Source organism: Myotis yumanensis, unplaced genomic scaffold (assembly GCF_028538775.1).
Source record: "Myotis yumanensis isolate MYYU_CA2020_CCGP unplaced genomic scaffold, mMyoYum1.0.hap1 SCAF_12, whole genome shotgun sequence".
Taxonomy (NCBI): domain Eukaryota; kingdom Metazoa; phylum Chordata; class Mammalia; order Chiroptera; family Vespertilionidae; genus Myotis; species Myotis yumanensis.
Genome location: NW_027223763.1, coordinates 31,825,730 through 31,838,234, shown reverse-complemented (window position 1 = coordinate 31,838,234; position 12,505 = coordinate 31,825,730). Strand labels below are relative to the sequence as shown.

The window sequence follows — 12,505 nt, the reverse complement described above, 5'->3', positions numbered from 1 at the left end:
TGAACACCAACAAGTAAAAAACAACTCACAGAATGAGAAAAAATATTTGCAAATCATATGTCCAATAGCTGTATATATGTATGAACTCATTACAAACTCTTACAACTCAATAAAAAATAACTTTTTAAAATGGCAAAGGAGCTAATAAACATTTTCTCTGAAGAAGATATACAAATGGCCAATAAGCACATGAAAAAGATGCTCAACATCATTAGTTATTAGAAAAGTGTAAATCCAAACCACAATGAGAAAACACTCCACACCCACTGGAATGGCTGTAATGTAAAAGGTAGGTAATAACAAGAGCTGGCAAGAATGTGGAAAAACTGGGACCCTCATAAACTGCTGGTGAGAATATAAAATGATATGATAACTTTCCAAAAATAGTTTGGCAGTTTCTCGATACATTAATTTACCATGACCCAGCAGTTCCACTCCCCGGTATATACCTAAGAGAAATGAAAACTTACACCCATACAAAAATATGTACATGAATGTTCATAGCCACATTATTCATAACAGCCAAAACATTGGAAATAACCCAAATAACTATCAACAGACAAATGAATAAAGAAAAGTGGTATGTCATATAATGGAATATTATTCAGCCATAAAAAAATAAAGCTACAACATGGACTTTGAATGCATTATGCTAAGGGAAAGAAGTCAGACACAAAAGGCCACATAATGATTTCATTGATATGAAATGTCCAGATCAGGAAATGGGTTGGTGGTTATCTAGGGCTGGGGAGGATTGGGGTAAGTGGGGGGTGAGCTAATGAGTATGGAGTTCCTTTGGTCATGAAAATGTTCTAAAAATGATAGCAACGATGGTTTCACAACTTTGTGAATATACCAAAAACCAAAAAATTGCAAATATTATAAGGGTGAATTGTATGGTATATAAATTATATCTCAATAAAGCTGCTATATTGCCGAAACCGGTTTGGCTCAGTGGATAGAGCGTCGGCCTTCGGACTGAAAGGTCCCAGGTTCGATTCCGGTCAAGGGCATGTACCTGGGTTGCGGGCACATCCCCAGTAGATGTGCAAGAGGCAGCTGATCGGTGTTTCTCTCTCATCGATGTTTCTGACTCTCTATCTCTCTCCCTTCCTCTCTGTAAAAAATCAATAAAATATATTTTAAAAAAAATAAATAAATAAAATAAAGCTGCTATATTTTAAAACAAAAATGAAGAACGCCCAGAAGCAATTTCATGGGATGTGCTTTACACAGGAGACAGCCTGGAAGCATGGGCTCCGATCGGCTCCACCACTAACCAGGTCAAGTGTGACCTTGGCCATCGCACTTAACTATCACTCTGGGCCTCCACACCCTCAAAACATGAAAACAGCAGCAACTCCCTCCCAAGGTGGCTGTGAGCTTTCCGTAAAGTAATCCCGGTAGAGCCCAGAGCACAGGGCCTGGGCCCGGAGGCCAGCCTACTCAGCACCCCAGGGCCAGGCCGGGTATCTCAGGGAAGCAAACCCACTGGGGAGAGCAGAGAGCAGAGCAAACCAGACAGCAGACAAGGGAACAAAATGCCTGGAGACCGGTAGGAAAACCTGCAAATCCTTGGCAGTGAAATCCAGAATTACCTGCTGGCTTGGTTCCTTGTGTTCACTCAGGTCTCTGGAAGCCACAGCTTCATTCCCCTTCTTGGTGACTTCTTCTATCTGCTCCTCACACTGCTCCTTCACCTCTTTCATCTGATTGATGCACTGGCTCCTTTGGGGACAGAAGGAAAGGACAAACATCTACAGGGGTGTCTGTGCGCCAGGTGTGTCCCTGCAGCGACTGAAATCCACAGGAGACACTTTCCCCTGCCCCAGGCACGTCATCTACAGACAACACGTAAGCAAGACAATGTGTGCTTTTATTAAATGACAAGAAAACTGTAGTTGATTGAAACTTTCTAAGACTATGTCACCTTGTTCTAGAACAGGTAAACTTTACTGGTTAGAAAAAAAACAATTTTTAAAACATCATCTGTGGCCTGGCCGGCATGGCTCAGTGGTTGAGCGTTGACCTGTGAATCAGGAAGCCACGGTTCAATTCCCTGTCAGGGCTCATGCCTGGGTTGTGGTTTGACATCCAGTAGCGGGTGTGCAGGAGGCAGCTGATCTATGATTCTCATCATTGATATTTCTATCCTTCTCTCCCTCCTCTCCCTTCCTCTCTGAAATCAATAAAAATACATTTTAAAAAATAACAGTAATGTATGTATTGGTTAGTTCATTGTGAAAAAAATGCCACACTAATGTAAAGTGTTAACAACAGGGGACACTGGGTATGGGATATACGGGAACTCTACTATCTTAGCAATAAATCTAAAATTCAAAAATTCAAAATTTGTATTAAAAAATGGAAATAACTGAACTGAACTGGAGGATACCCAGTTGGTGTGAGAGAACTGCGCTTGGAGCACAGAATCTAATTCGGCCTGAGCTCCCAATTAGCAGACACTTTGAGGTATCACTTCAGCTTTGTACCTGGAACTCAAGTGTCTGTTATAAAGTAATTGAGAGAATTACCCACTTGTACAAATGAGGAAGCTAAGAGGTGACCTGACTGACACCATCCAGGGTTGCAGAGAGGAAGAGAGACAAGGCTGAAATCAGAAGCCAGACTGTGGTTTCCTGACTGCAAGGCTCCCTCTGCCCCACGGCTGCCTCTTCTGAGCCACACCCATTTCAGAGCCAAGGTAAGTGCACACGACCCCTAACTCTAGTGCTGTACTCGTCAGTTCGCAGGACGTACTGGATCTCAACCACGCACACAGAGGGACACCAGGTACTTTAGAAATAATGAAAGACACAGATCCTAACCTGGCACAGCTTCCAGATCAAGAGAAGACTTGGAGAAAATTCGCTTGTATAAAATTCTCACACACATGCGAGACGCGGGTGGTAGACTAGTGCCCCGTAGCTTAGCACAGCGAACAATAAGAAAGACATCTGTATACCGAAAGAACCAGGTGTCCAATTCATTGTTATCCAACAACGTCACAGAAGCTCAGGATTAGCACAGGAGCAGGTGCAGGGCCACTGCTGGACCTTTAAACCTACAAAAGGAACTACTGTTTGCGCCTGCTCTCAGCCCTGCCAACATCAAGTACAAAGAAAAGAGCCTGTGCGTCTCAGCCCTGCGGATTAAGGTCAGCTTCCACGTCCCCGCTCAACAGCAACTAGAGGAGCAACCGCAGAACCAAGCGCACGTGCAGGTCCTACAGATCGGAGTGTTACTTCCTGGAGGCCGCGGGCTGGCTTTCCTTACACCTTCATGGTGCATGTTCAGGCATTAACTGGAGCTCACATGGAGAGACATACAAGACTGGGCCACCAGAGATCATCGTAAACGGTGCAACTGATGGTCGGAGGACCATGAACAGAATGTGCTCAGTACAGGGACCTATCGAGGCAGATGATCTGAGGATCCAGGGTGCTGACTCAGAGTGTTACTGATTACATTCCACCAGCCCACTTCCTCATGGCATGGAGAGGAGAGCGCAGGCAGTTCATCCCATACACCAACTCGGGGGCTCTGGGGAGGGAATGCAAGGCTGTGTTCGGGTCAAGTACAGTGATCGCTCAGTGATGCCTGCCACAGGGCAGGAGTAAGAAGTGGGGATGAATGCTCACTGATATTTGAAGGTTTCCTGGCCTTTCCTCACTTCTGCATTCTCAGCATTGCCTTCTGTAAAATGCTGAGGCCAGAGAGGGTGTTCTAATGGACGATGGGCACACTTATAAATGGACAGATACACAAAGTTGCGCATTCAATTTGTGGGACCTTGATGCACAGCGCTGTGCACACGTCCATTCATAAATTGGCTAACAAGGTGTTCCTATCTTTTATCAGATCCTCACAAAGGGTCTCTAATCCAAAGGCAGTTAGAAGCAACTAACTCTTTCCAGCTTTCAACATTCCATGAGCATCATCCCTGGGAATCATCTTGTATCTGGCTCAGGGCTTTGGACACAACTAATGGAACAGATGTGCTCAGCCAGAGTTTTCCATCCATCATCCTCCTGAGAGAAAAACAGTGCGTCCCACACACATGGCCAACCCGGGTCAGAACACTCCGCTCACTGCCTGTCTGAATGCTCCTACCTGGGAGGCAGAGCTGCCCTCCCTGTCACTGGGCCCTGGCTCATGTCCAGCTAAAACCTTCTGGGTCAAATATATCCAGGCCATTAATGGCTTACTGTATTTCAGTCAATGGAGGGGAAATATGTGCATTAAGGTGTCTTTCAAGGATGAGTAATAGTAAGACTGGGGCCCTTCATGTTTGTCTGAAAGTTTTGATTACCAGCCTAGCTCAGGGCTTCTCAACTCGGCACCTGTGCTATTTGGGGGCAGGTAAAACCTCATTGTGGAGGAGACCCATCTTTGCAGGATGTTTAGCCGTGTCCCTGTTCTCTACCCACCAGATGCCAGCAGCACCCTCTTCTAAGTTGTGACAATCAAAAATGCCCACCAAAAGTCTCCTTGGGCACAATGCCACCCACTGAGAACCCCTGGCCGAGCTGAACAAGGTTCCATCTATGCATGTTTTCTTACTATGTTTCCTTTGCCTTGACTACACATGTCCTTTGCCTGTTTATGTACCGGGGGGCTCCTAGTTGGGGCTGTACTTGGTTTTAAAGTGATCAGGAAGATGTCACGGTGGACGATCGCTTGGAAGACATCAGAATCCCTACCAGGGCAATCGGTGTGCGGAGACTTGATCTGGTACATCGCTGGTCACCACGCAGATGGCCAGAGTCCTTTCAGAGCCCTACCTGCCCCTTAATCTGGGAGGTGGACGCAGGTCACACCTGAGCACCTCTGGAACACACGCTAAAGGCTTTGGATGTACCGACTTAGCCAGGTCACCTGTGCTCCATCCACAGAGCGTGAAGTTACGTTACGGCTTCAAGCATGCTGAGCAAGGCATTTCCTGCTTCGGAGAACTGCCCTCTTATCTATCTTGTATTACGAGCCACTGGCTAACACTCTCCCACGCCTCTCTGAAGCACTGCTAACACTTAAAACATAAAATGCATTATTTCTGAAGGCCTGACTCCTGGAGGGGACTGGACCTTCCGCATCTTCTCCCTAAAAGGCAGGGCGAGTGGCGACGAGGCCGGCCCGTCTGCTGCCCGAGGCCTGGAGCTCGGCAGCCCCGAGTGCACGCACTTGGTGCAGAGCCACACTTACAGGTCGTAGGAGAACTTCCTCTCCAGGTTGGTCTGGTTCTTCTGAAACTGGAGGACATCCTGCTGCAGCTTGCCGTAATTCTTCTGCAGGGCCTTTAACTGGTCTGGGCCACAAGGAGGATGGGAGGTCACACAGGTCCACAGGACGGAAAGAGAAGAGAAGAGATGAGCGCACGGCCCCTTCCAGCATCCCCGACACCCCAGCTAGGGAGGGGGCCCTTCGAGATCTACAGGAACCGGCGGCACTTGGCTCCTTTTCCAAACATGTTTTCTCTCTTAAATCTCCTTCTTGACCTCCAACCCTGAAAATGCCTGTTTCTTTCTTAGACATCCTAAGCCCTGAGCTGTCTGTCCTGCTGTGTATCTCACTGATTTCGACATCTTAGACATCTTATAAGTACCGGGCGCTAACCGATTGCGTCACTGGAGCTCCTGATTTCGACATCTTATCAGATGAGTAGCCGCTCCTCCCTCCGCCTGTCCTTGGCTGCCAGGCTCCACCAGGGAACTTCTCCGGTCATCTGTTCACAGCCAAGCTACTCTCCGAGGCCCCCGTGTTCATGTAATCATCTCGCCCTCTTATCTGGGAAACTGCAGCTTTCCTTGAGGAAATTCTTCAGCCCCGTCCCTGCTGCCCTGACGACATGGCTCAGAAAAGCAACACAGGCCCAGCCGCGGTGGCTCAGTGGTTGAGCATCGACCTATGAACCGGGAGGTCACGGTTTGATTCCCGGTCAGGGTTGCAGGCTCGATCCCCAGTGTGGAGCATGCAGGAGGCAGCCAATCAGTGAATGATTCTCTCCCCCTCCCTTCCTCTTTGAAAGCAATAAAAATATATTTTAAAAAATTAAAAAATAAAGGCAACGCAGTAGGAAAAACAGAAACTAAGTAGGTATTTATAAGGCTGGTAAGAACTGCAAAAGAAAATGGCTGGGATGCTACAGAAACACTGAAAAAAAATCTTGTAAAAGCTCTACAGAAAAACAGCAGCTGACAGAGTGCCAAGCTGGGGGTGGGCGGGCAAGCTGCCACGGAGGGGCCCGCAGAGTGGGCAGACGGCAGCAGGGCCAGGACACAGCCCTGGACAGACACCTGAGTCCCCCCAGGCTGTCCTCACAAATCTAGACCTGCCCGGCTCTCTGGGGGGAAGTAAGCGAAAGAGAAGGATTCTGGGAATGCTGCTGCACAGCCACAAGGATCCATCTCAAGCACATGTATGTAATGGCCTCGACAGGCAACACCGGGAGGGGGTCAGGGTCATCTCCCGGTGGGAAACGGCTCAGTGGGGACCCGAGGCTGAGGTGGGGGCAGGAGGCTGACCACGAAAGTCTGCGGGGGGTGGCGGAGACACATCCTCGAGTGATGGACACGAGCTGGGTCCTGACTGTGACGGTGGTGGTCTGGGGCACTCTGCATGTGTCACGACGTATAGAAAGGCACACTGCAAAGGGCAAACTTGACTGTGTGTAAATTACAGCTCCATTAACCTTAAAAAAAAAAAAAAAAAAAAGACTCCACCCTAACCGGTTTGGCTCAGTGGATAGAGCACCGGCCTGCAGTCTCAAAGGTCCCAGGTTCAATTCCGGTCAAGGGCATGTACCTTGGTTGCGGGCACATCCCCAGTGGGGAGTGTGCAGGAGGCAGCTGATCGATGTTTTTAACTTTTTATCCCTCTCTCTTCCTCTCTGTAAAAAATCAATAAAATATAAAATAAAATAAAAAGACTCCATAAATCAAACTGAGCATGGGCAATGGAATACTATTCCACAATGAAAAGGAATGAAGTACTGCCATCAGCCTCGGTGGGCAGAGGCCACACCATCTAGGTGTGGGTAAGCACGCGCCACGCTGCGTGCACAATGACGAGGCTGCCTAATGACACGTCTCAAAACACAGCGGCTGCTCAGCAGCACAGGACACGTGGGAAAGGCTGCAGCCGTCCTCCCTTCCTGACGTGTGAGCAGAAGCATCAGCAGATTGCAAGCTCTGAGAAGCCCCCAGGACCAAGAACTCCCTTAACTCTGTGTAGCCCTGCCTTTCCCCTCCGAACAGTCCTAGACTCCTAGACAGGCGCTGTCCAATCAAACCATAGGCGGGGGCAAAAGTAGGTCTGCAGCTGTGAGTACGAGAAACAGTCTATTTTTCTTCTTCTGTGTTAATGACTATTATTTTCCATACGAACAATTGCAAACCTACTTTTGCCCCATCCTATAGATACACCATATATAAAAAAACAGATCACATACATATCATAGATATGTGTGTGGGCACATAGGTATATTCTTTTCAACGTATCAAAAAATGAGAGTGTGAATTCTTCTGTGCAGAGCAGCTTGCAATGTATTCAGTAGCATTTTTAGAGGAAAAGCTCTTTAAGGATAAATTAAAGATTACTCCGTCACTCGTAATCACACCCGTCACTAGATTAGAATAAACAACCCTCAGAAGGACAAGAGGAAAGTAGGTCCCCCGACCGGAGGCCTGGTGTCAGGAGGAGAGGAGAGCTCACCTTGTAGGGTTCTGATGAGCCTCTCGCCTGTGGTGATATTATTCACCAAAACCGCCTGCAAGGAAGATAAACGCAGAATGAAACAGCGGAACCCACCCCAGTAAGACATACACATGGGGAAAAGGAAGGCTGCACCCCTCCCCCACCCAACGCAGGGGTCAGGAGGGCAGGCCCGGGGCGGGCAGCTCTGATTATCTGACGCCCACAGCCAGAAAAGGAACTCGCACACAGAGACCTGCCTGCCCAACACCAGCTGTGACCGGAGGAAGAGGAACCGGTCCCCGGCCCTCCCCGAGTTCCAGGACCGGCCCCTCCTCTGCGCAAGGCCCCTGCCATGCCTGGCTGATTCCCAACTCTGGCTTTTTTTCTGGAGGAGCCTGGGCACAGTCATATCCTCACTCAGAAGTCAAACTCTGAATGCCAGGCCGGCTAACAGAGCAAAGAGAAGGAAACGTGGGGACCGCTCCCCCAGCACAGCACTCGGCGTCATTTTAACGTCACCTCGGGCCTCTTCCTTCTGCCCACAGTCGGCAAGCCTGGGGAGTGCGGGGCTCACACCCAGTTAGTGACACAGATTTGGGAAAGCTGACAACAGAACAGTGAAAAGGCCGCACAGGACTCAGGACAACAAGGTAAAAGCAGCAGCAAGAAAGAGAAATGAGTGTGCAGTGAGCGGGACCAGCAGCTGTGCGTGCCGAGTGAACACCTTACAGCAGGTCTCTGCGGAGGCTCCACATCCAGGTGCTCCCTTCTCCTCACGCCAGCTGCCAGCTGCGTGAGCGGGCAGGTGCTCCTCCTCTGAGGCACAGGCTGCTTAGGAAGCTCCAGTCCCTCTGCTCTCTCAACAGCAAGCAAAGCCACACCTGAGCCCCAGCGCCAGCTCCAGGAGCGAGCACTCCATCACTACTTGCCAAACTGGGTCTAAACCTCGGCAGGACACCAATCCAGTGGACTGCGCCCAGCACTAACGGCGAACAAAAACCTGAAGAGGGCTGGACTGGAATATTACACACCAGAGCACCTCACGCTGGAAGCACTGTTTTGTGCACACACTGTGCACGGAGCCACCTGGGAAAGTTTCTTCCTGTGTATAATCAATGTAGCTTGGAAAATGCCGCCCATAACTTGGAGACACGTTTCTGTGCCATTTCTGGTTCCCGGTGATGATGCCAACCACACTGCCTCCCGCTCTGTGCCTCTGGCTTTCCCCTGGACCTCTCTGCCCAGCCCCCACTCTTTCTCTGGCCTGGACAGTTTCCTGGAGTCAGGTGTTTGTGAATACAGGGGCGTGCACCAGAAATGAAATCTGGCCAGACTGATCTGGTGTTTATTCTGGGAGACCTGAGCAAAGGCACATTTCCTGGTATAACAGGGAAGAAGTCACGGTGATAACATTACTAGAGGCCCAGTGCATGAAATTCACGCACAGGTAGGGTCCCTAGTGGCTGCCGGCTGCTGGCTGGGGTCTCGCCACTGGCGGCCAGGACCTTCCTTCCCCCAGCCACCTGCCGCCCCCGCCCCCTGGTCAAACTCCCTGTTGAGGGGACAATTTGCTTATTAGACTTTTATTATATAGCAGCGGTTCTCAACCTGTGGGTGGCGACCCCTTTGGCGGTCGAACGACCCTTTCACAGGGGTCGCCTAAGACCATCCTGCATATCAGATATTTACATTACGATTCATAACAGTAGCAACATTACAGTTATGAAGTAGCAATGAAAATAATTTTATGGTTGGGTCACAACATGAGGAACTGTATTTAAAGGGCCAGAAGGTTGAGAACCACTGGTATATAGGATAATTATTCTCTCAGGGAGAGGTTATCAAGAGGGGTCTTTATAGATATTCTACACCAACAAAAAATATTCTATGCGGGCAGCAGAGAGAAGAGAACCCGCAGTGACAGGAGGATTCGCACAGCCAGGAATCCGATTTACACAGCGTGCAGCTCCTGCTCCTCTCAGAAAAGGCTTGCACCCGTCCAGCTAAAAAGACCAAAGATGAGCACGCAGGCCAGCACCCCGACTCCGGGGATTTGTCTTAAAGAACTCAAAGCAAGACCTCAAGGCGGTATCTGCAGCCCCATGTTTCACAGCAGCACTATTCACAGGCGTCAGCCCTGCAGCAACCTCGTGTCCTCGATGGTGAAGAAGATGTGCACGCAGCAGACGGTTATGCAGCCTTTAAGACAGAATGCCACGCGCTGCAGCAGGGATGAGCCTGGAGGACAGAGTGCTAAGCAAAACAATCCAGTCACAAAAGGACAAATGCTACAGGATTCTGCTCAGAGGAAGGATCTAACGCAGTTAAAATCAGAGAAGCAGAAAAGCAGACAGTTGCCAAGGGCTGAGGGTGCGGGGAGGGGAGTTAGGGTTGAATGAGCATGGAGTCTTAGTGTTGCAAGATAAAAACTATCCAGAGATCTTTTGCACAACAACATGAACTGTACACTTAAACTTCCACCTCGCCTAGCGATCAAAGCCTCCTTCCCTCTGAACACCAGAGCTGAAACAAACAGAAAAAGAAAAGGAACAACTTAAATGACTGATCTCGGACGTAATCAACACAGAACAGTATTCATGAGATATTTTGCTTTTCTATTCATACTAAGCCTTCAAACCTATTCACATTACAGCACATCCCAACTGGGACATTTTCAGTGCTCAACAGCCACAGGCGGGCAGGGACAGCTCGGGCCCTGAAGAACAAGAAGGGAGGACAGAGAGTCCCAGCAGCAGAGAAGAGCCAAGTATCTATTTATAGCAGCCTCTCTCTCCCTTTCTCCATGTTGCACCTGTCACCCAGGCCTGTCCTGCTGGCTGCCTCTCGCATCTGCTCACTTTGCAGAATTCATTCCACTCTTACCTCAACTCAGCACATAATTTTTGCTTCAAGTATTTCAAGAGCTGCCTCCTCTCTGCCCTGCTCCCCGCCCCAAGGACACTCCCCAGGGCCAGGACCCACCTTGTAAACCCCCCAGACCTGATCTGATAACCTTGATCCACAGATTAAACTCTATGATGGGTCCCCCGTCCTCCAGCTCAAGTCCAAACTGTAAGTGGCTTAAAAGACCCTGTGTGAAGGGGCCCCTGTGCTCCTGTGTACTCCCTATATGTTCCTAAAATTAATGGGGATAAAAACAGAAAAGTAATGGAGATAAAAACCAGCCTCACACCCAGTCACAGGGTGCTGCTCCCACCTCCCGACACCCTCAGGGACATTCACCTGGCTTCCAGGCGTCTTGGTGGAGGACATTCTCCTGTGACCCCCACAGCATTTGGGCACCCCCTCCCTCATGCCTGGGGCGGACGCAGGTCGGCATCGGTGGCACACAGCCTTTGCTGTGCCTTCCTGAGGAGGCTCGGAAGCTAACGTACATTTTCCAGACTCCTTCCCAGTGGGACTTAGATCCAATCAGATACACTCCCTGGAGACTGGAATGCTGACGGGGTTAGAGGCTGGAGGTGCAGAACGGAGCAAGGAGTGCGGCGGCCCCGTGTCTGAGCGAAGGCTCCGTGGCAGCCTCCCGGTTCAGCCTCGGGTCGGGCCCTGGGGCTGGTCCTGACCGGTGAGCCATCCCGGCAAGCTTGCTCCCCCAGGCCCTTCCCACCATCCTGTTGGCATCTACTTCCTGTGCCAAATCGTTTTTGCATCAAACAGCTGGAGTGACTTCTGTCTATGACTGACTCCAACAGACCCGTTTACTCATCTCTCCGCAGCACCCAATGGGAAATGCACAGACAACAGGCACAGCCTGGTCCCGACGGGGCACAAGCCCAGTGGCCGGCAGCATCCTGAGCAGACAGACAGAACTGAACACAGAAAATGAATGGGGATAAAAACAGAAACGCTTTTCTAGAAGCCTTGATTCTTCCATCAGTCGCAGGGAGAAGAGGTGATAAAAAGCAAAGAAACGACAGTGATCTACTCTGGCCCTCCAAAACAAAACAAACAAACGAGAAAGCGCGTCTGCAGAAGAAAACCGCCTCGCTCTCAGGTGCACAAGGAAAGCCGACCCGGAGCGGAGAAACTGGAACCCCAAGAGCCGTGTCCTGCTGCAGGGCAGGCAGTGGTGGAGCCAGCAGCCTGGGCCAGCCCCGGCCACGCTGCAGGGCCCTGGAGCCAGCCAGCGACCTCTCAGGGTGCAGCCTGTACCTCCATCCCAAAGGCCACACCTGTCTCCCCGTCGGCACCTTAAGCGTGTTCTTGTGTGAAAGCACTCTAAGCCAGGACAAATGACCAAGCTGCTTAATTTAGTCATGTCCTTTTGAAGGGGCAGAATCTTCCTGAGAATCACCCACAGGAACCAACACCGAAGGGAGCAGCCCCCAGCCCAGGCCCACAGCCACACGAGAACCCACGACACAAACCATCTCAGCTCTCCTCGCTTTCCCCGCCTGGCAGCCAGGGAAAAGCCACTCACCCGTCACTGACAACAGGAAAGCCCTCTGAAGCATGGCAATTTCATGCCACACCCCCTCCAATAAGGCCGGGGAGTCTCCTCACACACCAAGTTACCTACCAGGCAAGAAAGGAGAAACTTGGAAGCTCACTGAAGCCACCTCAAAGCAGACGCAGGTCACACAGGTGAGTGAGGAAGGTGAGGCTAGGTGAATGGCAGGCCCGTTCTCCCTCCCCTTCCCCGCTGGCTCTGCCTGTAAGCTTTTCTCTTCTGGACACAGATGAATGAACATATCCCCAACATCCCCTCCTCTCGTCTCCCACTTGGCCATCTTTCTTTTTTAGGCCATGGCTGCCCTTCAGGACAGTACTGTATTTCCATTACAAATGAAAT

The 12,505-nt window shown here is 50.1% G+C and overlaps 1 protein-coding gene across 3 annotated transcripts in view; it reads right to left on the bottom strand.

Moving 5' to 3' along the window:
• Window positions 1–12,505, bottom strand: part of GOLM1 (golgi membrane protein 1) — a 46,013-nt gene that overhangs the window by 11,265 nt on the left and 22,243 nt on the right. For all 3 annotated transcript variants that reach the window (XM_070431411.1, XM_070431408.1, XM_070431409.1), the window contains exons 4-6: window positions 7,711–7,765; window positions 5,203–5,305; window positions 1,599–1,728 (exon numbers count right to left, since the gene is read on the bottom strand). In XM_070431411.1, coding sequence (XP_070287512.1) covers window positions 1,599–1,728; window positions 5,203–5,305; window positions 7,711–7,765 — 288 coding nt within the window. The remainder of the gene's footprint in view (window positions 1–1,598; window positions 1,729–5,202; window positions 5,306–7,710; window positions 7,766–12,505) is intronic.